Source organism: Komagataella phaffii, chromosome 3 (assembly GCF_000027005.1).
Source record: "Komagataella phaffii GS115 chromosome 3, complete sequence".
NCBI lineage: Eukaryota > Fungi > Ascomycota > Pichiomycetes > Pichiales > Pichiaceae > Komagataella > Komagataella phaffii.
The window spans coordinates 1,994,476-2,019,580 of record NC_012965.1 but is presented as its reverse complement, the minus strand read 5'-3'; the positions used below and the strand labels follow the sequence as shown (position 1 = coordinate 2,019,580).

General features: G+C 40.1%; 13 protein-coding genes across 13 annotated transcripts; 5 read left to right on the top strand and 8 right to left on the bottom strand.

The window, feature by feature from the left end:
* Window positions 1-1,059: 1,059 nt before the first annotated feature.
* PAS_chr3_1049 (Hypothetical protein) lies at window positions 1,060-4,254 on the top strand (the record flags this gene model as incomplete). The annotated part of the gene is made up of 1 exon (XM_002493245.1): window positions 1,060-4,254. One exon carries the CDS (start codon window positions 1,060-1,062, stop codon window positions 4,252-4,254), a length of 3,195 nt encoding a protein of 1,064 aa, XP_002493290.1.
* A 288-nt stretch (window positions 4,255-4,542) lies between these two features.
* On the top strand, window positions 4,543-5,096 carry PAS_chr3_1048 (Translation initiation factor eIF-5A, promotes formation of the first peptide bond; the record flags this gene model as incomplete). The annotated part of the gene is made up of 2 exons (XM_002493244.1): window positions 4,543-4,557; window positions 4,644-5,096. 2 exons carry the CDS (start codon window positions 4,543-4,545, stop codon window positions 5,094-5,096), a joined length of 468 nt encoding a protein of 155 aa, XP_002493289.1.
* A 92-nt stretch (window positions 5,097-5,188) lies between these two features.
* On the bottom strand, window positions 5,189-5,626 carry PAS_chr3_1047 (Small subunit of the clathrin-associated adaptor complex AP-2; the record flags this gene model as incomplete). Its single annotated transcript, XM_002493243.1, has 1 exon — window positions 5,189-5,626. The coding sequence occupies one exon, from the start codon at window positions 5,624-5,626 to the stop codon at window positions 5,189-5,191; it is 438 nt and encodes a 145-aa protein (XP_002493288.1).
* A 262-nt stretch (window positions 5,627-5,888) lies between these two features.
* PAS_chr3_1045 (Peroxisome biosynthesis protein PAS1) lies at window positions 5,889-9,361 on the top strand (the record flags this gene model as incomplete). The annotated part of the gene is made up of 2 exons (XM_002493242.1): window positions 5,889-7,003; window positions 7,111-9,361. 2 exons carry the CDS (start codon window positions 5,889-5,891, stop codon window positions 9,359-9,361), a joined length of 3,366 nt encoding a protein of 1,121 aa, XP_002493287.1.
* A 35-nt stretch (window positions 9,362-9,396) lies between these two features.
* On the bottom strand, window positions 9,397-11,649 carry PAS_chr3_1044 (Positive regulator of the Gcn2p kinase activity, forms a complex with Gcn1p; the record flags this gene model as incomplete). The annotated part of the gene is made up of 1 exon (XM_002493241.1): window positions 9,397-11,649. The coding sequence occupies one exon, from the start codon at window positions 11,647-11,649 to the stop codon at window positions 9,397-9,399; it is 2,253 nt and encodes a 750-aa protein (XP_002493286.1).
* A 135-nt stretch (window positions 11,650-11,784) lies between these two features.
* On the bottom strand, window positions 11,785-13,626 carry PAS_chr3_1043 (Hypothetical protein; the record flags this gene model as incomplete). The annotated part of the gene is made up of 1 exon (XM_002493240.1): window positions 11,785-13,626. The coding sequence occupies one exon, from the start codon at window positions 13,624-13,626 to the stop codon at window positions 11,785-11,787; it is 1,842 nt and encodes a 613-aa protein (XP_002493285.1).
* A 156-nt stretch (window positions 13,627-13,782) lies between these two features.
* Window positions 13,783-16,659, bottom strand: PAS_chr3_1042 (Catalytic component of the exosome, involved in RNA processing and degradation; the record flags this gene model as incomplete). The annotated part of the gene is made up of 1 exon (XM_002493239.1): window positions 13,783-16,659. One exon carries the CDS (start codon window positions 16,657-16,659, stop codon window positions 13,783-13,785), a length of 2,877 nt encoding a protein of 958 aa, XP_002493284.1.
* A 283-nt stretch (window positions 16,660-16,942) lies between these two features.
* On the bottom strand, window positions 16,943-17,323 carry PAS_chr3_1041 (small nucleolar ribonucleoprotein SNU13; the record flags this gene model as incomplete). The annotated part of the gene is made up of 1 exon (XM_002493238.1): window positions 16,943-17,323. The coding sequence occupies one exon, from the start codon at window positions 17,321-17,323 to the stop codon at window positions 16,943-16,945; it is 381 nt and encodes a 126-aa protein (XP_002493283.1).
* A 512-nt stretch (window positions 17,324-17,835) lies between these two features.
* PAS_chr3_1040 (Proteolipid subunit of the vacuolar H(+)-ATPase V0 sector) lies at window positions 17,836-18,381 on the top strand (the record flags this gene model as incomplete). The annotated part of the gene is made up of 2 exons (XM_002493237.1): window positions 17,836-17,849; window positions 17,913-18,381. 2 exons carry the CDS (start codon window positions 17,836-17,838, stop codon window positions 18,379-18,381), a joined length of 483 nt encoding a protein of 160 aa, XP_002493282.1.
* A 186-nt stretch (window positions 18,382-18,567) lies between these two features.
* PAS_chr3_1039 (Subunit of the Nup84p subcomplex of the nuclear pore complex (NPC)) lies at window positions 18,568-20,871 on the bottom strand (the record flags this gene model as incomplete). The annotated part of the gene is made up of 1 exon (XM_002493236.1): window positions 18,568-20,871. The coding sequence occupies one exon, from the start codon at window positions 20,869-20,871 to the stop codon at window positions 18,568-18,570; it is 2,304 nt and encodes a 767-aa protein (XP_002493281.1).
* Window positions 20,872-21,197: 326 nt separating this feature from the next.
* Window positions 21,198-22,295, bottom strand: PAS_chr3_1038 (Hypothetical protein; the record flags this gene model as incomplete). The annotated part of the gene is made up of 1 exon (XM_002493235.1): window positions 21,198-22,295. One exon carries the CDS (start codon window positions 22,293-22,295, stop codon window positions 21,198-21,200), a length of 1,098 nt encoding a protein of 365 aa, XP_002493280.1.
* A 323-nt stretch (window positions 22,296-22,618) lies between these two features.
* PAS_chr3_1037 (Lumazine synthase (6,7-dimethyl-8-ribityllumazine synthase, also known as DMRL synthase)) lies at window positions 22,619-23,104 on the top strand (the record flags this gene model as incomplete). Its single annotated transcript, XM_002493234.1, has 1 exon — window positions 22,619-23,104. The coding sequence occupies one exon, from the start codon at window positions 22,619-22,621 to the stop codon at window positions 23,102-23,104; it is 486 nt and encodes a 161-aa protein (XP_002493279.1).
* A 53-nt stretch (window positions 23,105-23,157) lies between these two features.
* On the bottom strand, window positions 23,158-24,915 carry PAS_chr3_1036 (Nucleolar protein required for 60S ribosomal subunit biogenesis; the record flags this gene model as incomplete). Its single annotated transcript, XM_002493233.1, has 1 exon — window positions 23,158-24,915. The coding sequence occupies one exon, from the start codon at window positions 24,913-24,915 to the stop codon at window positions 23,158-23,160; it is 1,758 nt and encodes a 585-aa protein (XP_002493278.1).
* Window positions 24,916-25,105: the final 190 nt, after the last annotated feature.

Genomic DNA, 25,105 nt, shown 5'->3' with positions numbered 1-25,105 from the left:
TTTAAACACATCAGACGCTTGTTGGACAAGGGCTGCAGGTGTCTGCATGCGCTGTTAATTTGTACTCGAGCCGCAGATAATCCTTGCAGCTGATGGTGAATTGAGAATGATCAGGTAGATTAGTGGGATGCAAACGGAAATGCTGCTTCAATTGTGATGCTAAATAGTTTTTATAAATTCATTAAAACTGGAGCTTCCAGAAATATTCTGTAAAACAATAAGACATAAATAACTATCCAATTTTCTTGGTGTCCTAGTTTGAGAACGTTGTGTATCACATGTCTATTAAGTACCAGCTTAGCCATCGTGAGCTGTTACTAGGTTGAATATAACAATGTATTGCAGCTGGCAAACTAGGCACCAAGAAGTCGCATTTAACTAGTTCTCGTCTAATTGTAGCGTTTTCTCTTACTAGTCAGGGTGGGTAGATAAGTATCTCAAAGGTAAACAAATACGTGCTGGAGGAGTCTTTTCAATGCAGAGAGTTATTCTTTAAATTCAGCACTGAAAAACAATGAAATAATTCAAAAGACAGATTTCAAGAAACTTACCTCTATGCATGAAGGTCCTCAGATTGGCCACCAAGTTCAAATGCTTAATTCCTACTCTGGAGCTGGTTATCTACTATATAAAGTTTCGCAAAAAGAACCATGAGAACCATCAACAGCAATCATTCACTACAAATCCTGCCTTGAAGTTTGAGTTTTTCTCAGCAATCTTAACAAACGAAAGATACTAGTTTAATTGTGGGAAATCTGCGAGTCGAACGTATAGGTGATGTGGTCTTTTTTGGTGGAGAGAAAAAAAGAAGAAAAAAAAACGACAAAAGCCGTGCATCGAAGAACTATTATTACAGATATAACCTTTCAAAAAGAAATACACACTACACTGAGAAAACACTCCATATCTCTTCCACAGAAATTTACTGAAAGACATTTGTTCTTCAGATATTAGACGTGAGCCTTATCGGACCAACATTGATTTATTGGTCTTTTTTTTTCTCGTTAAGGCTTGCATCACCCACAAGGAGGATAGAAAAAGGGATTGACCGACTGGCTCATGTCAGACGATTTTCTTTCTAAAAAAGCCTCACGATACTGTTGGATGCCTCCTATTCCACAATCATATTCGAATGCTAACGACTCTAGCCAGAGTCGGCAGCACGTAATTTTGAACCAGCAACGATCTCAAGGCTCATATCCTGTTTTGGTTCAGAACAATTATAATTACACATTATCTAATCCAGGGCCAAATTCTTCAGATTCTAAGAATCTAATGCATACCCCAACAGCATCCATACCAAGCTCTCAATATCAGCAAGAATTTCGCTTACAGTCTGTAGGCTTTAATAATGAGGAACCGAGAAGTGCCTTTAAGGGAACTAGGAAGGATGAGTTTCCACACATGAAGTCCAGCGGAGAACATTTAAATCCATATTCATTGAATCCTCCGATGTCTATAGACGAGATTAAACAAATCAATGAACATAATAGAAGAGTGCAAATTGAACTCGCGTTAAAAAAAGAAGGCTTCAATGGCCAACTACCTACTGATGAAAGCATCTCCAATACCATCAGCCCCGGAAGCTCGCTTCCGACTAAAGGCCATCCCGTCTCTTCAGTATCTGAGTATTATGACGAAGACGGGAAGAGGCGAACCAAAAGGTTGAAGTTCAAGAAGCAAAAGGGAACTCTTCCATTGTTAGTACCGTTGCCGAATGACGTTCCATTGTTGCCTGAGGGAAACAATCACACAACTAAGAGAGAGAATAAAGACCGGGAAAACAATCGTGAGTTTGACCACCTTCCACCTATTAACAAATTCTACTTACATAGACAGGGACCTCCAACCACTTCAAATCCCGTTTCCCGCCCACTCATGGCTCAACAACTTTCCAACCCTTTTCCTTCTATACGGTATCCTCCATCACAACGACCAGAATATCCACAACAACCCATCCCATTTCCAGCCTCAATGCAAGCTCGGGATCAACCCTTATTTGAGGTACAACCTCCAGATCAGCGGTTGGTATATATGAACTACTGCTACCCTCCCATTTTTCACCCACAAGTGCGACCTGAGTTACAAGCAACTACTCTTACCAACGGAGAAAAAGTGAGCATAATGCCGAATCACTACCATCCGGCATCATTTTCTAATGAACAAATATATGGCCCTGTCTTACCCCAATTACAGTTTATGCCGAATCAGATAGATTCACAAACACAACCAAATAATATTCTTCACCTACCTTCCAAACATGACGTCCCAGATGGAAGTCAAGCGGAGACATTGAGAATTTCAAGATTTACCAGAGGATTCGAAGAGTTTCAAGAACAACCATTACAGGGCAATCGAAATCACCTCACTCAACTGTACTCAGAGAATGACGAAGCACTGGGTATTAATTTACTTGCTTCATTGAAGCTGAACTTGAGTGTAGATGATTTGAACGCCTACCTTGCTGCGTTAGGCATTAGTAGCTTAATGAAGGCAAGAGAATTATCTTACCAAGAGAAAGTACAGCAACTAGAAGAAGAAGAAAGACTGAAAGAGAAGCAATGGAGTAGAATTGAGCAGACATTAGAAGAGTTTTGCCAGCCGGAAAAGAGAATGCATATCAAAGGTTTATGTGACCAATTATTTCATGTAGAAAATCCTGTCAAACGAAAGTTTAATAGGGTACTTCTTTCAAAGGCAAACAATTTGGCTGACTTCGTCTGTGGCAGAGCAGGTAACTCTACTAAAGCGTTCAAAGATCTGAAGAGAAAGTTCCAGGATATGGAAGATCATAACACATTCCCACCCAATATGCTTTTACAAAAATTTTATGAGTCTTACAAATTCACTCTGTGGCAAGGTGAACTACCGGACGATGTAAGCCCATTGAAGAATGGGAAAAGTGGGAACAAATTGATCGTGGATAATGACTTGAGGTCTAGTGAAAATTCAGAAAAATACTTCTTTAGTCCTGATTACGGACATTTACTAGAAAACGTACCCTTTGAATTAGTAAATGCGTCTTCAACAAACATAAATAGGAGGCGAAAGGTTCTGGAACTGAATGTTCAAAACCTGGCCAAGTATGAGCTTGAACATACCAATGAACTGAAGGAAAGAAGCATACTTTCCCTGCAGGATCAAATAAAAAAACTGTTGGAGCCTCTAGACCTCAAACAACAGTTGATAGGTAAAAACTCAACCGAAAACCAAGAGTTTCAGACAAGGCTAAATGATCTTACTGAAAGAAGGGATTATGAACTGATCCGTTCAATGAACTATAATCAGTACAGAGTGTCAAAGCTCATGAGCCACTATTATAATAGAACAAAAGATCTGTATCAGGAAATGGTAGAATTGGCAAATCTACGACTCTTTAGATTAAAGCATTTTTTGTTATGTCAAAAGAAACTGCTTGAGAGAGGGAAGATTGACCGTGATTTTTTGTTCGATATCTCTTCGGCGAAGGGCGTCAAACTATGGGATCATTTTGCAAAATGGTCATCAATAGTTGATGCTACCACTCCTAGTTCAAACAGTCGTGAGGTTACACCCGATGCAACAAAATCAGAACCAAATGAGCCATTAGAGTCTCAGAATAATACCGATAGTGATTCAACAGATGCTAGTACAAATACTAGCGTTACAGTTAAAAAACAGGGTGCCAAAAAAGGCCGAAAAGTACGCAACAAATCCGTCAACCACTCCTTTGACGAGTTTTCGCCAATAATCACAGACCAGGAGTTTTTCATGTTAACAAACAATAATTCCAAGTATTACGAAAAATACGTACTAAGATGCAATTTCAAAGATAAAGAAGTTGAAGATGTTGAAAGACAGGTTGCACTGAAAATTGCTGATTCCCTGCGGGATAGCAAATCAAACTTGAGTCGGCAAGGACGTCCTTCCAGAAACTCAACAATTGAAGGTTGTGGGCTATCGCACAATAGAAATAGTAACCCTTCTAGAGCAGTTAGAGACAGCAATGCAAGGGAAACGTTAGAAGCTGAGTTCCCAAGAAAAACATACCCACAATTTCCAGAATTCACAGGTGAAGTGAGAAGCAAGGAACTGGGCCATACTCAATCAACAATTGACCTTTACTTCTCACACTATAGGACTTCATCTGGAAAACACAGTGAGGCCCAACAAATGAACAGAATATTCAAACACTACAGACCACCCTATGGACTTGAGGCAGAGGTTATTAGTGAGGATCTCAGAAAGATGGGAATAAACCCAGTAGGCAAATAGGACGACATGTTGACATAAGTAAAATCAATGGACACTTATCTATCTTCTCCCCACACCGTTCATCTTCGTTACCCGGCGTAAGTCTCTATCATGTAAAATTCAGTCCGGAGTAGTGTAAACATCATCACGAAGTAAAGAAAATCAAAATATCAAAACCAAAAATTGGTTGGTGCACAGAGCCAACAAGATTTCTAGGCGATCAATGGGCAATTGGCTTAGAAAAAGGCATTCATTTTTTTTCTCATTTGTTTTTTCACTTCTCTTTGAATCTCCCTAACTTTAATCAAAATGGCTGAAGAAGAAGTAAGTGACTCAAGCCCGAAAACTTCTCTAATTTTGGACGAGTAAACTGGCAGTTATATTTGAACTTAGTTTACTAACATCAGTAGCACACCTTTGAGACCGCCGATGCCGGATCCTCTTTGACCTTCCCTATGCAATGTTCCGCTCTTAGAAAGAACGGACACGTTGTCATTAAAGGTAGACCATGTAAGATCGTTGATATGTCTACCTCTAAGACTGGTAAGCACGGTCACGCTAAGGTCCACTTGGTCGCCATCGACATCTTCACTGGTAAGAAGTTGGAAGATCTTTCTCCATCCACCCACAACATGGAGGTTCCTAACGTTAGAAGATCTGAATACCAACTGTTGGACATTGATGATGGGTACTTGAACTTGATGAACAACGATGGTGAGACCAAGGATGACGTCAAGGCTCCAGAGGGAGAGGTTGGTGAGAAATTGCAAAGTGAGTTCGATGAGGGCAAAGACTTGCTGGTCACCATTATTTCTTCCATGGGTGAGGAAGCTGCTATCTCTTTCAAGGAGGCTCCTAAATAATAAGCATGACACATCATATTTATCTTTTTTGAATTGTTGGATGCCTATGATTCTTTCTATATAATATAATAGGTATATGTTGTACTCTGTTTTTAATTGTATGCCATCACTTGATCTACCCTGTCCAAAACGACTGCCTTTGAAGTCTCTTCAATTTCTCCAGACATGAACATTTCATCAATCACTGCGTACACTTTGTAAAAGCTGAACACCAGGTCCAACTCACAAACATTATTGAAATACTGATCAAGTACCTCGACCAACAAGTGGATACTTTCTAAATACATTAGCTCCCCATCGTCCATATCTATACACATGCAAAAAAATAAGCCTGCGTATCTCCGATAAACCAACTTCTTCTTTTCAAATTCTACGAAATTTGATTGATTCTTGTGGTCCCTGGATAAAATCAACCTGTGGATTTTTTGTCTAACTTGAAACTGCTCATCCAGAGATATTTTGCGGTCAAACCACTTAGAGATCCGAACCTTGCCCTGGCGGTTCAGAGCCAAAATATAATGAATTGACATTCAGGGTAACTGAGTAAATCTCTTCACAGGTAAGATGTTTATATTGCTTCCAACAAGAGTGCTTTGAACGGGGAGAGGAATCTAACCTGGGAGGGAGTTGATTTTTCAGCCGACCTACAAATCCTTGGGATTCTTGTTCGCGTAATCCACAATGTACCCTGTTCATGTTCCCCCGCATCTCAGTAGAAATTTCCGTGCAATCGGCTAAATCTTTGAAATAGTTCCTACCTCAGTTTTCTTCCAACTAGTCAACACTTGGTCGATGAATTCCATAGATGCTGTTGTTCGTTACTCTCCATTGAGAAACAATCTTTGCAATTTGCCATCGGCAATAACCACAATGCTTTTTAGTGCAGACTTCAACATACAACAGATCATAGTTGAACTATCTTGGGTTCCTCACCAGAGAGCTGCCCAGAGGAGAATAGCGTATTGTGGTTGGGCCGGTGGCATTACTAAAACAAGCTCTTCTAATCCCGTTATCGAGATTGACAGGTCATTGGCGAGTGCTATCGATCTACAAGAGAATGTAAATGTGACTGTCAACGTTCACATAGACGCTGTGAAGGCAATTACTGTGGAGTTGGAACCAGTTACAAGCAATGATTGGGAAATAGTCGAGACGCATGCGCAGGTACTTGAGACTTATTTACTCAATCAAACCCGTTGTGTTTATCCAAATCAAGTTTTAGTCGTTTATCCAACTCCGCAAACAACTGCAAGGCTATTAGTGAAAAAGATTGAACCTGAAGTCTCTACATTTGCCCAATTATTTAACGATACGGAAGTTCAAATTGCCCCTAAAGTTCAAAAACGTCCCAGTATATCTTCCGTACGTTCAGACAGCAGTGGCCACAGAATTCGACGAGTAAGATCTTCCACGTCAACTGCCACAGGTAGACGATCCGTGACAAACAACGGTGAAGTGCTTCCTTCAATGCTCAGAAGATCCATCACACTCCCCAATAACACGTATGCTCATGTTAACGACTCAAAATCGGGTGGTTATAAAGTTTACTGTAACCTGAATGAATTGATTCCAGCTCTGCAAAATGCGCACTTTGTCTCGGTTTCTGTGCTGGTAGGACCAGGAACTCCAGATAGAACCGGGTTGACAAGTAGCAAAATTAAGCAATTGAATGACTCGATTGATCAAGCAGCTCAAACGCAAACAAATGCTGCGGGATCAAGCCATCCACCAGAATCATCCTACACCGAGACAGGAAAGGTAATTGCAGAACTAGTCCACGATTCGAAATCTCCAAAAGGCAATGTAGGCCTTTCTGAACTGTTAGCATGTTCTTTAGGAATAGAGAATACAGTGGGAAACTTGATCTCTCTTGAACAGGCTCGCAAACCTTTAATAAAAAACCCACTGTTTTAGTGCTTCACAAATATACTACAGTATCACCGGCTTCTCTCGATAGAGTGACAATAAAGCATGCCACTGAAGAACAGAAACGTGTCCAAAACAAGAAAGAGAGGGATACTCTCCTGACTCAGCTAATGCAACTACTTTCGCCTTTGCTAGATTCTTGTACTTTTACAAATTGTGTGAAACTTCCAAAGATTGGTACATTGCTACCTAATGGAGGATTACTACAATTCAAGAGGATTAAAAGCGGTTGGACAACTCCTTTAGGGAAAGACAATGTTTCTTTGGAGATCGGAGAGGAGATTCTTAGACCGGAGTCATTCATCCCATCTTACGATCTCCTACCTGATAGGAAAACTCATGTGAGAACACAAAGTGACCAGTATCCTACTGCTCAAGAAAACTTGATTGAATCATTATCTAAAATTGCTTCTGGTGGGTCCCTGCTTTTTGGTACAAGTGGTAGCGGCAAATCTCTCGTCATATCGCAAGTAGCACAAATAGTCACGAACAAGGGACACTTTGTCAAGCTTCTAAACTGCGATAAAATTATGAGTGAAAGTTACAATAACTTGAGAGGCATTTTTGAAGATATATTTAGCGAGGTCAGTTGGAAAGCTCCCTCGTTACTTATCCTAGAAGACTTAGACTCATTGATACCAGCAGAACAAGAGCATTCTGACTCGAGTCAGTCAAGGCAATTGAGTGAATATTTTATTAGCAAGCTCTCAGCTCTTTCAATAAACAGAGATATCACAATTTTAGCTTCTTCGAAGTCTAAAGAATCTCTGAATTCTTTGATATTTACTACTCATTTGATAGAGCATGATTTTCAGCTGCGAGCTCCGGACAAGGAAGCAAGAAAGCAAATTTTACAAAGTTATTTAGATACTCTAAATGTCTTCTGTTCTGAAGGAGAGTTACTGAACAATATTGCTGTTGAAACGGAAGGTTATTTACCGAAAGACCTGAAGGTTTTGTGTGACAGGGCCTACCATGATTTAATATCTAGGGACATCTTAGCAGACTCTGATTCTGAACTGGATATTGAAGAATCTAGCACACCAATTCTAAATGGTTCAGTCGGGGATATTGCAAATAAACAGTCGGAGATAGAGAATGGTATATCCGGATTAGAGTTAACTAATAATTCATCATCTACAATCGCAGTTGATAAACATGGAGCGACAATTCAAAAAGATAATTTTGATAGTGCTCTCAGTGGCTACATACCTCAATCTTTACGTGGGGTAAAATTACAAAAATCTGATGTTCGCTGGGATGATATTGGTGGTCTACGAGATGCAAAATCAATTTTATTGGAAACTTTGGAATGGCCCACCAAGTATGCGCCAATCTTCTCTAGTTGCCCACTACGACTAAGGTCTGGTATACTACTTTATGGTTACCCTGGTTGTGGTAAAACCTTGCTCGCATCAGCTGTCGCAGCACAATGTGGATTAAATTTCATTTCAATCAAAGGTCCCGAAATCTTAAATAAATATATCGGAGCGTCAGAGCAAAGTGTCCGTGAACTTTTTGAACGAGCCCAAGCTGCTAAACCCTGCATTTTGTTTTTTGATGAGTTTGATTCAATTGCCCCAAAGCGTGGCCATGATTCTACTGGAGTTACTGATAGAGTGGTGAATCAAATGCTTACACAGATGGATGGTGCCGAGGGATTAGATGGAGTATATGTTCTTGCTGCTACTAGTAGGCCAGACTTGATTGATAGTGCTCTCTTAAGGCCTGGCAGACTTGATAAGTCTGTAATTTGTGATATGCCAGATTTCGATGACAGACTTGATATTCTTCAGTCTGTAACCAGAAATATGAATGTCTCTAAAAGTGTTAATTTGTCCAGTGTAGCTGGGGAATGTTCAGGATTTTCAGGAGCAGATCTTCAAGCATTGGCTTACAATGCTTATTTGAAAGCTGTTCATGAGAAACTGACCAAGGACGAATCGATGGCAATGGCAGGAGAGATGGATGATAATGATGATAAGAAAAGAATGGTTGAGTGTTTTCAATTTTCCGGAAATACTGAAAAGAAAAGCTTAATAGAATTGAAACCCTCCGATCGTGCCACTGTAATCAAAAAGCTAGAGCACTTGTATCAGGGCAATGGTAACCATGCAGAAGGAGAAACTAAAAGTAAATTAGCTACGACTGCAGCAAACTCGGTTATCATTACTTCCAAAGATTTTGAGGATTCGCTTTCTGAAACCAAACAAAGTATCTCTCAGTCTGAGAAAAGAAAATTGGAGGCCATATACCAGCAGTTCATTAGTGGCAGAGACGGGAACATGCCGGATGGGACAGCAAGCAATGAAATCGGAGCTCGGTCTACACTGATGTGAAGTAGTATATTGAATTAAGTATTAGCTAACTTACTCTAATGTAGTTTGACAACTCCTGAGGCATTGGCCTTCGACATGATGTAGTCCTTGTAGTCATAAATGTTACCTTCAAATCTCTTCACAGTACCATCCTCACTAACCCAAATTTCATTACAGATTCGATCAATGCTGGCTACATCATGCGAAACCATTAACACTCCCCCTTTGAATCTATGTAGTGCTTCTGACAATGCATCCAAACCAGCAGTATCCAAATGGTTAGAAGGCTCATCAAGAATTAAAATGTGAGGGTTGGAGAGGCACAAAGCAGCAAATGCAACTCTTGATTTTTGTCCTCCAGATAACAGCTGCATCTTTTGGATTGCTAAACTACCAGTGATTCCGAAAGATCCCAAATGCCTTCTGTATTCTTCATCGTTCTTACCTGGAAACTTTTTGGCCATCCAAGTAACAGCATCTAATGTAAGATCCATGGAATCAACGTGATGCTGCGCAAAATATCCAATACGGAGTCGGCCGTTCTTGGAAATAAACCCATCCAGTGGAGTAAGATCACCCATCAGCAGCTTCAACAATGTGGTCTTACCACAACCATTGGCACCAACAAGTGCGATTCTAGAGTCCATTTGAACATCTAAATCAACATGAGATAAAAGCATTAGTTTAGGATCATATCCAAACGAAACGTCCTGCAACTGCAAGATTGGTGGAGAAAGCTTTTCAGGATCCGGAAATTTGAAGGTAATAACCTTTTCTTCCTCTGGCGCCTCCAAGATTGGCAACTTTTCTAGCTTCTTGATTCTGGATTGAGCCTCCGAAGATTTTGCAGCATTGTAACGAAATTTATCGATAAAGGTCTGAAGATGTTTTCTATATTCCATTTGTTTTTCATATTCCCTCCTTTGATTCTTTAAACGTTCCTCTCTTGTATTATAAAATGCATCAAAATTACCGGAATAATAATCTAACCTTTCAGAATGTTGATGGATGATGTCAGTGGCAACTTCGTTCAAAAACGCCCTATCGTGGGACACAATAAGAACCGTAGCTGGATAGGTTTGCAAGTAATTTGCAAGATAAGTGATGGATGGCACATCCAACATATTAGAAGGTTCATCTAGTAATAACAAATCTGGCTTACAAAACAGGGCTCTTGCTAAAGAAAGACGCATTCTCCAACCACCGGAAAATGATTTCGTAGGCTGCAGTTGGGACTCTTTGGAAAAACCCAGACCAAATAAAATAGCAGCAGCTCTACCCTCAGCCTTATCCGATTCCATTTCAGAAAGTTTCGAGTGAACTTCCAGAATACGATTCTGCAAATCCGAATCTTCATTATCTAGTTTTTTGACCTCCAGAGAGTCCTCATCAAATTGTGATCTTAGTTTTTCAATCTCATCTATTCTCTCAGTAATACCTGCTTCTTCATGCAATAATTGCTTTCTCCAAACATCAGCATCCAAAACTGATTGCAAAGCAGGGGTGTCATCACCTATTATCTCCTGCTCGACATGAAGAATAGTTACATGCTTAGGAATGTCTAATTCTCTCCTGGAAAGAGCACGCAAGAGAGTGGACTTTCCAATACCGTTTTGACCAATTAGACCATATCTCCGACCGTACGCCAAAGTCAGCGAGGCATCGCTCAAAATTCTCTTTCCGTCACCAACATATAAATCGAACGCATCAAGCTTGATATCCTTTGATTTTCCAGCGGCAGAACCAAAATCAATTGGGTTGATTTTGAGGAAAAATGAGTCGTAGTCCTCTTGGGATTGCTCATTAATGAGTTTGGAGGCTTCATATTTTACAAACTTATTGGCACGTTTGGCAACCTTCTTGGCAATTTTGGCCTCAGCTTTTATGAGCTTCTTCTTATCAACCTTAGTTGCCAACACACGGCCCCCATGTGCTATATCCTTTGTGCTTTGCAGCAGAGCTAAAGACGAATTAATATCACGTTGTTGATTCTTTACCAGGCTGATGTCTAATAGTCTCTTAGAAGTGTCGCCTGTAAGCGAGAGCTTTTTCATATTCTCTTTCAATTTTGTCTCAAACTCTTCTTGTATCTTGTTTGTGAAGGCAGATATTTTCTCCTTGTCTCCTCCACTACTTACTAACAAATCATGAACAAACGACAGTTCTTGGGCTATATCCAGCTGTTGTGCGATAACAGCATCCTCTGTAGATCCGTTCAAATGCTGAATATATCCAACAGTATAGTTTGCAACAATTGGGTCCAAGTTTGGAACCGCCTGTCTGACTTGTAGACCAATGTTTCCTGACATTCTACACGAAGACGAAGAAAATCAAAATTCAAATTTACAGGAGAAAAATCCTCAGTGATCCACGAATTTTACTTTGCGGAGCGCACTCTTCATATATTACAACTGAACTCACAATTCATCTAATGCTAGCTAATATTAACGATTGAATCGGTTATAAGACCGGAAAATAGCGTCCATATCTAATGGTAGCACAGAGCCAAAGACGGATACCGGGTTAAGAGACTGTTGTTTGATGAGGGCAATTTTTAATTGTCCAAATTCGGCCCAAGGCTGGAGTACGCTCCCTTCAGCATCGTCCTCCGATTCTGAGAATATTTCTGGTAGCTCACTGGGCTTTTCGTTTGTAGAAGGGGTCACCCTTTGAAAAACATTAAAAATGGAGCGTTTGGACTGAGGTTGAACCGACTTTGCAAAAGGAGATTTCGCACCGTTTCCTAAGGAGGCAGTCTTATTGAGCCTGTCGGTAGAAACTTCCGCAAGTACTTTTGGTTCAAGCAGTCTTTCGGTACGTCTGCGTTTTATATCTGGTAAGTTTCTCTCGACTGGAATCTGTATTTGTTGGACATCAATCTTCTTTCGATTTCGAATCTCGTTTTCAAGTTGTAACCTTCGATGCTGGATCTGCTCTTGAAGAATTACCCTGTTAATTGATTTCTTGTTTGCTTTTTTATTTGACGTTTTTGGTTGCACCTCTAAAGATACTGATGTAAGTGCGGGTTTACCCAGCTTCTTAGCTATTGCAGTGGTCTTAGCGGATGATACTCTTCTTGATGGTGGAAGGATTTTAACTATTGGAGACAAACTGATTTTTTTGGGGGATACTGGTTCTTTTCTTGGTGATACATTATTGAATCTCGGATTTGAATGTAAAGGCGACAGATGAACTGAATGATTAATGATTTTTTGTTCTTTTCGAACATTCTTTTTTCTTGTAGGTGAGAACTGGGATTCACAGACTGTTTTCTCATCTGAAGCATCGAACTTCAGTATTGTTCTCTCTGATAGTTCAGGATTGAACCACATGCTTCCGGTTTCTATTTCAACGTGAGATTGGACTCTTGTCGAAGGTGTCCCTCCGACGCTTGCAAATCCACTATCTAAAACTTCGGGAGACATCTTCAAATTATTTGTCACAGTTAAGGATGTGGACACATTATCTTTTGGAGGTGCGATGTTATCCTTGAGGTTCTGGAACTCAGAATCGGATGCATTTTTCCCAGCACTTCTTTTAATACTTAGCTCCCTTCTTGAAGGGAGGGATGCAAATGGAGTGGTTGCAGTAGTTGCTGTGCTCCTCCTGTTATCGTCATGTTTCTCATCCTGATCATCTTTCAGGGGGACTTTTTCTTCTGTTGCATGCTCAACTATTGTAAAATTCTCTCCTTGAGTAGGTGCCAAAATTGGGGCAGAGCGAATAGGAGAAAGTACTTCTTCACCTAAAATAGTTGGTGGGGAATCGGAACTATTACTGGCACGCACAGAAGTCCGCGTTAACATTGACTTCCGAACACTTTCTTTGATTTCTTCAAATGAATTATCAGGTGTTGATTCTCTCTTACCACCTATAGCGCTTTGACTAATATTAACTTGTTCCCTCAGTTTTCTATATTCATCAAATTTTTCCTTCTTATAACTTTCTGTAGTTTGCAACTCTGGAATGTTATTTACGACTGGTTCTTGGAAAACATTGTTGGTAAGAGGTTCACCATCAGCTTTCCTACTGGGTGACTCTTGCAACTTCTTGGGAGATCTCAGTGCCAGCATGACAAGGTTGGGAGAACCCTCTAAAATTTCTCCCATTTGTTCGTCTAACCAGTCCAGTTCATAATTCACAGACTCTGCGAATCTTTGGGTTTCGGTAAACATCGTTCGAACACTATTTTCCAATTCTTGGGTTATCCATTTGGAAGAACCAGGCACAATAGGATTGGTCATCTTTTGGGAAGCCATGAAGCTCCAAAGATTCTGTATTTCCATGACCACGATAAGAAATACTCTTTCAATGTACCAAAACAAAGTTGATAAATGAGCGTGTCTTGGATAGATTTAAAACCTAACTACTGTCAAAAAATAAATACAAAACATCACGTAAGAAGTCGCGAAGATCATCTTGATTACTATCTATGTATATCACTATTTAAGCAAAAAGACTGCTTTACGTTTACCAGTCATCTCGTTAAGAACTGACTTCATATAAACTGTCACTTTGTCAAACACATGCAATTCTCTTTTATTGCCGATTTTATCATTAAATGAAAGTTTAAACTCTTTTTCATCAAACAATCCACTGCTTTCATCACCCATATCTTCCAACTTTATCAAGCTTTCTACACCAAAATTTGGCACGAGAACGACGATACCGTTAGTGAAAACTTTGATGATATAACCTTCCTGAGAACTTTCTGTGTTTTTGATAACCTGCCCAACATAATATTCGATACTGGCTCTTCCTGCAAACTGTGCATTTCTATGGCGCCTGTTCATGTTCTTAACAATAAGGTCCATCTTAGTTTTGTCCCTTTGAATAGGATGCAACGGTTCGTACCCTATGGCAGCAGCAAGCTGACGATGAGCCAATACATCACAGTAACGACGGATCGGAGAAGTGAAGTGAGTGTAAATGTCTGCAGCAAGGCCATAATGCTTGAATTCTTGGTACGAAAAGTTTCCACTAACAAAATACTCAGCTGCCATCATACATCTGGTGGCCATAATTCTAACAAGGGTATTGAAATATTCATCGTTCTTATCAACACATCGATCCAACGAATCAGATAATGCCCTAGAGTTCTCCACTGAAATGGTCATACCTTTCCTAATATGTAACATTTCGTTCAACGCTTCAAAGTTTGTAGAAGGAGGGGGAGCATGCCTTCTCAGCATCGCAATTTGTGGAAAAGCGTCATAGATTTTTCTAGCTACTGAAATGTTAGCTAGCAACATAAATTCTTCAACCAGTGAATTAGTGTCCAATAGTTTTTTAATTTCAACTTCCCCAGGATCAGACGTTTCACTATCCATATGAACCTTAACCTCTGGTGACGAAAGATTCAAAGCACCAGCATCCATTCTCTTCTTCTTCAATTTCTTGGAAAGTGCTAGTAGACTTCGCATGCCTTGAGTTAATTCATCGTTATTGGAAGAATCGTCAATTCTATCTTGAGCATCTTGATAACTAAATGCTTCCCTCGATTTGATGATGGATTTCATGAAATCAACATTGATTATGTTTGCATCTTCGTCCAATTCCCATATTACAGAGAAGGAAAACCTATCAACATATGGCTTCAAGGAACATAAATCAGTACCTAGCAGTGTGGGTAACATGTCTATACGTTTGTCGACTAAGTAAACAGACGTACTTCTTGAAGCACCTTCTTGGTCGAGTGCAGTAGCAGGTTTGACAAAGTGTGTGACATCAGCAATATGCACTCCAACTTCAAAATTTCCATTAGGAAGCTTTCTGGCATGTAACGCGTCATCGATATCGACACATCCTGGCGGATCGATCGAGCAAACAAGTTTATCTCTCAAATCACGTCTCTTTTTCAACTGCTCATCAGAACTTAAATCCACTGGAACAATCCATTCATGACCTTCCTTTGGCAGACAGTCTAGAACGTTTTTACTAAATGGTCTATATTCAACATCGTGTTCGAGTAGTAAAGCCTCCTGTTCTGTGTCTTTATCCTCTATAGGGCCAAGCGTTCTAACAAAATGACCTTCTGGATGCTTTGAGGTTCCAGGCCAATCATCAATTGCCACGACAATCCTCATATTGAGCAAATCATTGGCTTTTCTTGTTTTGATTCTGACGGCAGGCATAGATTTCTCAGATAATGTAACCAAGCAAGAATTCAATGCATTTGTATTGGTAGTAATGGTATTGGGACTCAATTGTCCTGTAAATAGTCTCCATCTTCTTCTAATGACCCCAACCACTTTTGCGCTGGGCTGTAACTTAGATTCGTCTTCCATTTGTGCTCTACGAGCTTCTTTGTTTAGTAATCTTCGCTCTTGGTCAGAAATTATCAGGTCATTGTCTTCATTATCGGCATTTCCTAAGGTTGTCTCGTCAACGATATCATTGGAAGGTGCAACCCATTGTGACTTGGGAAGCAATTCTACAACTACCAAGTCACCATTTGTCGCACGATTCATATTCTGACGACCTCTAACAAGTATCGGCTTAGGAAAAATTGACGGCAAGTTTATTGTTCCTTCAAATATATCGTATGATGACACGTTCATTGGTCCCTGAAATAAAACACTACTCTTAACACCAGCAATAAGTCTCGATTGTGAGTAGTATTCAGCATATTTGAATTCAGCAACCTGAAGATCATCCTGGGCAGATGGCAAAGTGTCCAACAAATCCTCGGAATTGGGCAACTGTCCTAAATATTCTCTGAGAGATAATGCAAGAATATGTTCGTCTTTACATTTTTTGAGGTTGTCTTTGTCATCGGTAAGCAGAAATACTTTAACACCGTAGTTTGAAAGATGTGAGTTATAATACTCACCAACTTTTCTAATCAATCGATCATTGTAATCGTTAATAGTTTCGCCTTTCTGCCTAGCCACAAAAGTATTCTTGCAAAATTCGTTGTGAAAGACAATTAACCTTTTGGCATCAGCCTTGGACAATCCTCGCAGCCTAGTGTATATCGGGTAACTTCTGTTTCTTACTTCTTCCAACACCGTTTGAGGAATAATGACATCAAACAAAGCCTGAGAACCTTCCAGTAAGTCTATGGCGTTAAGTACAATATTAGTGTCCAATATAAGATAATGTTTGGTTAATTTGGCAGTGGAAAAGGGCACATGGCTTAACACTGGAGTGGTTTCAAGGGAATATTCACATTGGTCACAGAGCTTGGAGTAGCATGCGACATCATCTCGTAAATAATGCTCCCTTACAATTTTTGTTGCACCTCCATTTCGGGACCGTACAAACACTTTTGTAGTGACTGATAGTCCATTATTCAGCCTTTTAGTGGAAGGCGGCATGTTTAATTGGATTTGGGAGACAAGAGAAAAAAAAACTAGTTTGATCGCGCTGAACAGATGCGCTTTTTATGAAAAGTTCGTACATATCAGAAACCATGCTGACTGGCTTGGTAGTCTACAGAGAGCTGACTGCGAGGATCAGTGGACCCAAAAGATTCAAAAGATTGGACAGATTTGAGTGGTTTTATCTAAGCTTCATTTTCTGGCTTCTATTCCAACTCCAAAAATTGCAATATTAGGGATGAAATTACAACTCGATTCATCTATACAGTGTACTATACATTTAGATCAACAACAGTTCGATCTTGTCCTTAATGGAGTAAATTTGATTCTTGATAGCAGAGGCATCGTTTGTAGTGACAGAGGCTGCAATTACAGGTCTCGATACACCACAAGCTCTACCTAAAGCAGTTCGGGAGGGAACAAAAACGTAAGGGACGTTCTTATCCTCACACAATAAAGGTAAATGAAGAAGAATTTCAATTGGCTCGGTATCAGCAGCCATAACAATGAATTCAGATATACCTCTGTTCAGAGTCTTAGTGGCTTCGTTAGCTCCTTTCTTGAGCTGTCTCAAGTTCTGAGCTTGTTGGACGACGTCCAAGATTTGCTGGGAGAGAGTGGAGTCAGCTAAGGGGAATGCTTTAGGGTTAGGAGTAGACATTTGGAATTTCAATTAAAGGTTCCTTGCAATAGCTCGCCTTGAAGATGGAAGTAATGAAGTAGATTGATTAACAAACTAATGTAGGAAAACTTTTTTTCTTCTCTGCTAATTTTGATGTATGAAAATATTTCAGATATAAGAGAATGCACGACCTCAAACGTTACATAAGCAGGCTGGATATATATCTCATTAGCGTCAATCCTCCGCTATAAAAACTGATACTCAAGACTAAGGGGCGCAAAACCCTAATAAAGTATATCAGTATGTAGTAATTTGAACTTAGAAGTGTTGTATTCTATAATATTACGTGACTTATAACTCGCTTCTTACCCAGGCCATCTAAAGGCCGAAAGTTACCTCCAATCGCCCCCAGCAGAAGCACGGAGCGCGCGTATTTTTCAGCACATCATTTGAAAAGCAGCCAGCCAACGACTTACAATCTGTATCGATTCTGAACTTCCATCAACTTGGCACAACTTACAACAAGTTAGAATTCCTCATTTAAATCAACAATGTCAGATCTTTGGTAAGTTCGGCGATGCTCTAGATAATGAGAGGATTGATTGATTACTAACATTACGTTTCAAAGTCCTGTTTATGCTCCATTCTTTGGATCCATTGGTTGTGCTGCGGCCATCATCTTTACCTGTTTTGGTGCCGCCTATGGTACTGCTAAGTCGGGTGTAGGTATTTGTGCCACCTGTGTCTTGCGTCCAGACTTACTGATCAAGAATACAGTGCCTGTTATTATGGCTGGTATCATTGCTATTTATGGGTTGGTGGTGTCTGTGTTGATCTCTTCATCGTTGCAACAGAAGCAGGCTTTGTATACTGGCTTTATCCAATTGGGTGCCGGTTTATCAGTTGGTCTGTCAGGTCTGGCTGCTGGTTTTGCCATCGGAATTGTTGGTGATGCTGGTGTCAGAGGTACTGCTCAACAGCCAAGACTTTTCGTCGGTATGATTCTGATTTTGATTTTTGCTGAAGTTTTGGGTCTTTACGGTCTGATTGTTGCTCTTCTACTGAACTCTAGAGCTTCCCAAGATGTCACTTGTTAAAGCATCGATCTCATATCAAACTATCTACACATTGCCCATATCCCTCCACTTAGGATTAAAAAAAAGGGGAGATCTTGGGTTATAAAGTACTCAATTAGTGTGTATTGGCCTTATAGATACACAATTGATCAGAACAAAAAAACAAAAAAAAAAATAAAATCACATTCGTCTTTTTGGATCTGCTATTCACTTTTCCTGCGAGAAGTTGTAACTGAGCTGGATAGCTATGTTCTTTCTCAGGGTTATCAACAACTCTGATACAGTCTGGGGCAACCGCTTTGTCTTTCTCCAATCGTCCGCCTTGTTGTAGTCACCACTTATTGCCAATTGGTATAGTAGATCAGCTTGTAGAACCGAAGATTTCCTGGCATCCGGTACATCATGTTTCAGTCTAGAGTCATACTCATTTAGTAGTTCAATGATTATAACTAGTTCTTGAGTGTTGAAAAAAGCTTTTCTTGAGTCATTGCTTGTTAAAAAAGGAAGAAATTGAGCTAGCAGCAGCGGTTGAAATTTTGGGGGTAGGAATGGAAATCGAAGTAGCTTAATCAAAAGTGAAATACCCATTCTCACATTAGAGCCTGAAGACAAATAATTATAGACTCGGCATAAAATTGCATATGGCGAAATGCATTGCCTCAATACCGGAGACAATTCAACATTATCACTCCTATCTTCAGCGTTTACCTGGTCACTGATAACAGAATCCAAGAGCTTGTCACCAATTGAATGCCCCAATAACAATGCGTTCTCAAATATTAGCCAGCAAGTATTAGCGACCAATGGGATATCTCCTGACTTGCTGAATAGTAATAGGCTCTCTAACAGTAAGCCTTTGTCTTTTAGGTTTTGTCCTTGGATCTTACATATCCTTGCTGACAGATCAGGAAGCTTTAGGTTGGCGCAAATGGAAAGGCACCACTCCAGATCATCGTTTGTTAGGCATTCAAATCTTGGTAAGAACTCAGACACAAGTTCTCGGCAATTCTCATTATTCAGAGTAATAGTTAGACCTATACCGGTTGGAAGAAGTGGGTTGTTGGAGAGGCATGAGTATATCAGATTTCTTAAAAGATATTCTGAAATCAAGAACGAATCATCATCTGAGAGGGTAATATACTCCTTAAACAACCCTTGCGCCTCACAAAGAACAGAAACAAAAGCAGAAGTCGCTGTGTCCAACATCTCCAATCTTGTCAGCATTCTCAAATAATTCTTTTCCAATAAATCCAAACATGCCAGCTCCCAAACTGTTTCTATTTGACCCGGAAGGTTGAAGTTCTGGCTCACGATAGCCATGTACTCCAAAATAAACTCTTTTGACGGAAAGCTATACATGTAGTTAACCAATAGAACTTCATACCACGAATCGGATGGATCGATGGAATGATTGCCAGATATTAAGCTGACCAGCTCGAATACTTGTGCAGAGGTGCCTAGGCGCTTGAAGTCAACATCAGAGTAGCTGTCTCGGAGTTGGCATGCTGCTTGTTTCCATTGCAAAAAGCTTTTAGAAGACGTTGCGAATCCCACTGTATCGTAGTTGCTTAATAAAGTTTGAAAATCTTGAATGAATAGAAACAGCTTTCCATCTATCTCCTGAAGTTCCTGATACTTTGACTCATTAAGTACATCAACAGCAACCTGGAACAAACCTCTCTTTACCAGTTTGCTGATCAGGTATGACCAAAACAGAGGATGCTCGTAGGGCTTTTCTTCATTCATTATATTCTCCACCAAAACTTCATCTGGCTCAACTTGAGCTCGATTGACCCACATTATTAACAACGTGATTGTCTGAGTTGAGTCTCCAAACTCTAATGCGTTCAGTAAATTGAGGATATCTAAAAGTTCATTATACTTGTAGGTGTCTGAATCATGCATTCCTGATTTTAGCTGATTCAGTACTAAGTCATTCAAGTTTTTGGATAAACATTCAAATAACCTCTGTAACACAAGCCGTCTCTGTTTTTTGTTCTCTGTGATAGTATTCTCTAATCCAATGTCTAGATCATCGTCCCCATCAAATGATTTGAATTGATTGTCTTTCAGGATGATTTTAAATTGCTCGTAAGTTTGGCTGACATATTGTACATAGGATTTTGAGTCGTCAACGGTTTCAACAGTAAACGGATACAATTTTGTCTCTTCTTCAAATGGTGCAAGATGAACCTCTTCATCACCTTGTGAAATAAAAAGCATTCCTTCTCCTCCCTGCAGCGGATTCAAGGTAATCTTTAAAGACCTTCGCAGCTCCTGAAATTGCTGCACATTAGAGATTGGCGGGTCATCTATCGTTATTATTGGAAAGGCCTCTGACTTCATATCAAGGTCGGAATCTGCGTTTACCTCATCGTCTTCGTCGTAGGCATGTTGACCATTGGAGGTTGTAGCACTTTTATTGCCATTGTTGCTATGATCAACATCATTGAATATGATGCTAGGTATATCTTCAAGAGTGTCTATTCTTTTAGAAGTGAGAACAGACATTTATCGGATTTGATAGAATGTTGATGTTTACGTATAGAAAGGTGAGTTTAGATTTGTATGTCCCAACTTTGAGAGCCACACGTCTTTTTTTTTTTTCTACAATCTAAAGACGTAAGGGAAGAGAACAGGACAAAACCAGAGTTCAGTTCTTTCATAGTACTTGGAGAATGTCAAAAAACGAGCACGATGGATAATCTTCTTTGAGTCTAGCTGTTTTTTGATGTTAGAACAAACAAATAGCATCCCTGATTAATAGTATTTGATACTCAAAATTATAAATTACATATTGTACATAAAAAGCACGACGTTCTTAGTTGAATCTGTGCCTAGCTTCGTCTTGTTCCTCGTCTTGTTTGAAGGGTTGAATGTCTCAGCATTCTTAATCGTCTGTGTTTTGGCCGTCTTGATACTTCCGACAATGATGCAGGACGGACATCTATAATCTGAACATCACTATCGGACGAAGAGTAAGAAGACTGCCCTGAAGAAGATCTAATGGAACGTTTATTAAGGACTCTACGGACTGGAAGTCCTTCTTCGTCTTCATCTTCGAAGAGGTCTCCTTCCTTCTCTTGTTTTACTGTGTCTTGTTTCTTTCTTTTACTTTTTTGAGTAATGGTAACTCCATTACTCTTAGCTTCAGGCTTTCTGTTCTTGTTCAAATCCACAGTCTCAATATCAGAAGAAGCCTCGGTAACTGTTGATTTCAATTTCTTAGCAGTCGGTGTTTTTTTGGATTTTAGCCTAGAATTTCTAGCGGAAGTTGATCGAGGTATCTGCTGCAAGCGGTCGGTATCAGATTCGTCGTCAACAGAACTTGTTTCCTCAATGGGCTCGTCATCACTGGATTCTGAAAATACAAAAAGATTCACAGAGTTTCGTTGCTTAAACTTGTCGGGAACGGCCTCGTCACCTTCGTCATCTTCGTCATCACTTTGGCCATCATCTTCCTCATCATCTTCGTCATTATCACTATCAGAATCTGAATATCGCATTAATTCTTGATCAACATCGTAAACTTCTCTCAAGGGAGTTTGTGGTTTTTTTTGAAACTTGTATTGAGGACCACCACTCAAAGACTTCGCACTTGGAAGCAAAGAACTTGAAGGCTCTGACTTCCGCGTGGTGTTTAAAGACCGATTGGTTTTTTGTATAGATTGATCTTGCTCGTGCTGCTTTGACTTCTTTTTAATTTCACTGGTTTCTCTTCCTGTGGTATTTTTTCTAGCACCAGAATGTGATCTTGAGGAGGTAAACTTTTCTGGTTTGCGAAATTTTGAAGACTTCAAAGCACTCATTGCCTTATTAATAGCTGCTTCAGGTTGGTCCACTGTGGAATTTCCTGAAGTTCTTCTGAATTCTACGGCAGGGCTTCGATAACTCCTAGTATAGGAACTTAGTTTGGATATTCTACCACCACTCATTCAATAAAGAAAGACACAGTGAGGCAAATAAAGGAGATAGATAAATGCTCCGTTTTGGATAAAAGAAAGGATATTAAGCCACCCAATTTGTTTTTGGTTTTCAAGAGCGATGATCACGTCTCAAGATCAATTGAAGCAGGCTGGATTTCTGTTTACTTTGTTTGTTTTCTGACTTATGCAACGAGCGAGGTATGAAATGAATGTTGAAGCTTGGGGCGCGCGATACAATGCTCATATTACGTAATACTTGTCCACCATCGGCTAACGAAATATTACCTTCTCCTCTTCTTCTTCCAATCCTCTTCGATTGCGATTATTTCAACATGGCTGTACAAGGGTTGGGAGCTATTGATCAGCAATACGATGGATCTGCACTGCGAATCGGAATCGTGCATGCTCGCTGGAATAAGGAGATCATTGACGCATTAGTAGCTGGAGCTATAAAGAAGCTCAAAGCATTCAATGTAAAAGAGGAGAACATAATTGTGCAATCGGTCCCAGGATCTTTTGAGTTGCCCTTCGCTTCAAGAAGTTTGCTGAAGGATGAGAATTTGAAACTAGATGCGGTCATTCCTATTGGGGTTTTGATCAAAGGTTCCACAATGCATTTCGAGTACATTTGCGACTCCGTTACTCACGCTCTCATGAGAGTCCAAGAGGAAACCCATAAGCCTGTGATATTTGGAGTACTTACATGTTTAACTGAAGAGCAGGCAAGAAAGAGGGCAGGTCTAGATCCTGGAATGCATAACCATGGAGAAGATTGGGGAGCAGCAGCAGTGGAAATGCCTTTAAAGTATTCTCGTTAGGAGACATGGACTTGTCGTAGATGTGTATTAAGCTACAATGTTAAGTCTTGTGACTATAATAGAGCGTCGTCAGCTTTGTATTTGTTAAGAGCCCTCTTAGCCTCTCTTTTACGAGCACGGAATGCTCTGTTCAAATCTCCTCTCTTAGCTTGGAACCAGTCTAGAAATTTGTCTTTGCTGGCAGCGTTAAATCCTTGATGCTTATTCACTTGCGACTGGGCAGCCAAGAATGGCGAGTCATCATGAGTAAAAAAAAGCCCTAAGTTTCTAGTTTTCTTGGATGACTGTTCAACTTTATCCTTGAACTGCTGTTCAATCGCTATTCGTTCCTCAACTGACGGCTCAATTTCTTTGTTCACGTCAATGTCATCATTGGAGTCATCTACGCCAAAGAGCTTGAAAGATGAGTTCGCAGGGTTTAGCAATTCACGAAGGGCCTCTGTCTTTGATGATGAGGGAGTTCTCTTTGTGAAGTTAGGCAAAAATTCAGTGTCTAGATCTTCTGAGCCTTTTGAATCTTTCAATTGCCTTGATCCTTTTGTTCCAGCATTTCGACTTGAAGCGTAATTTGTCAATTGCCCATCATCCGAATCATCAGAATCATCATCAGAGCTATCATCAGAGCTATCATCGGAGCTTTGGTCGGAGCTCTCGTCGGGGCTATCGTCTGAATTATCATCCGAGCTGTCATTGGAGCTATTGTCTGAGCTGTCACTAGATCTGCTTGAACCTTTAGAACCGCCCTCACGTTTGGATGTCTTGGAATTGTTAACCCTGTTAACCCCATCAGAACAATCAGAATTCTCGTCATTCGAAGAGCTGTATTTTGAGTTGTGTTCATATGCTGTATGGTTGGATGCGCCAACTGATCCCTTGGTTTGGTCAATTTCAATCACATCTTCCAGTTCTTTCACTTCGCCATTCTCGTCAAATATCACTACTTTCCCTGAAACCTCGGGTACTTTCATTGTGTCGACATTAACAACAGAGTTATGCTTTCCAATCTTAAGTAATGGAGCCTCAGCATCAACTTGCCCAGTCTCAAAATCAAATGTTGTTGTATCGTTTGAATTGCGATCGTCTTCTCGATTCACAGGCTTTTCAAAATCATAGCCTCGAAGGAATGAGTCTAGAATGCTCATATTCTTTTCTTCTTCAATGGTTTCAATTTCCACGTCTTGGTCCTCCAAGTTGGTCTCAGAATGCTTCCTTTTTCTTGATAGTCTATCCACAACATGGTCGAAACCATCCCTCCATTCGGTTCCCGAAAATGTATAAACGAGATCTCTGGCTTCACGCTTCTTGTCATATCCCCAGAGCTTCTGTTTGCGGCATTGTACAGTTTTTAGCTTGCCATTTATTTTTACCCTGAAAGTTAATCTACGCTTATCTTTACGCTCACATGTTCTCATTCGTCCTTTTAATAGGTGAGTGACAACATTCTTCTGCCTGATTCTTTCCAGTCTGACTTGGGCCACTTTTGCTCTTTTCAGACGGTCGTCTTTATACAAATCTGGCCTTCTAGAATCTTCAAGCCACTTCTGATAAAAATCCGGCCTTGCCATGTCAACTACAACCCGTGATCCCTTGTAGTTCAAACCATTTAAAGATCCTTTCAATTTAGCAAAGTTTTGGTCGGAAAGTTTGAGGCTAATGTATGCAAAATAGGAATCTAGCAAAGGCTTCTTGTGTAGCTCCAATGGCTTCTCAAGAGTTCCATAGCGCTTCAACCTTGTTTCCAGATTTCCAATATCGCTTGCCAGATCGGCACTAATGTTGCCTATGTAGATGCGATGTATCTTTTCTGTCATATAGATCCTTTAAAACGGTTCTAAACTTTAATTTTTTTTTTTTTCATGTCCTATGGCTCGAAACTTTTCCCTTCAATGATTGAACCAAAAAAACGGAGGTTCCCTTAAGAGATGAATCTGTATTAAAATATCGCGAATATTTCCAATACTGCGAACAGACAAACTATACCACCTACACCACCTACCCACT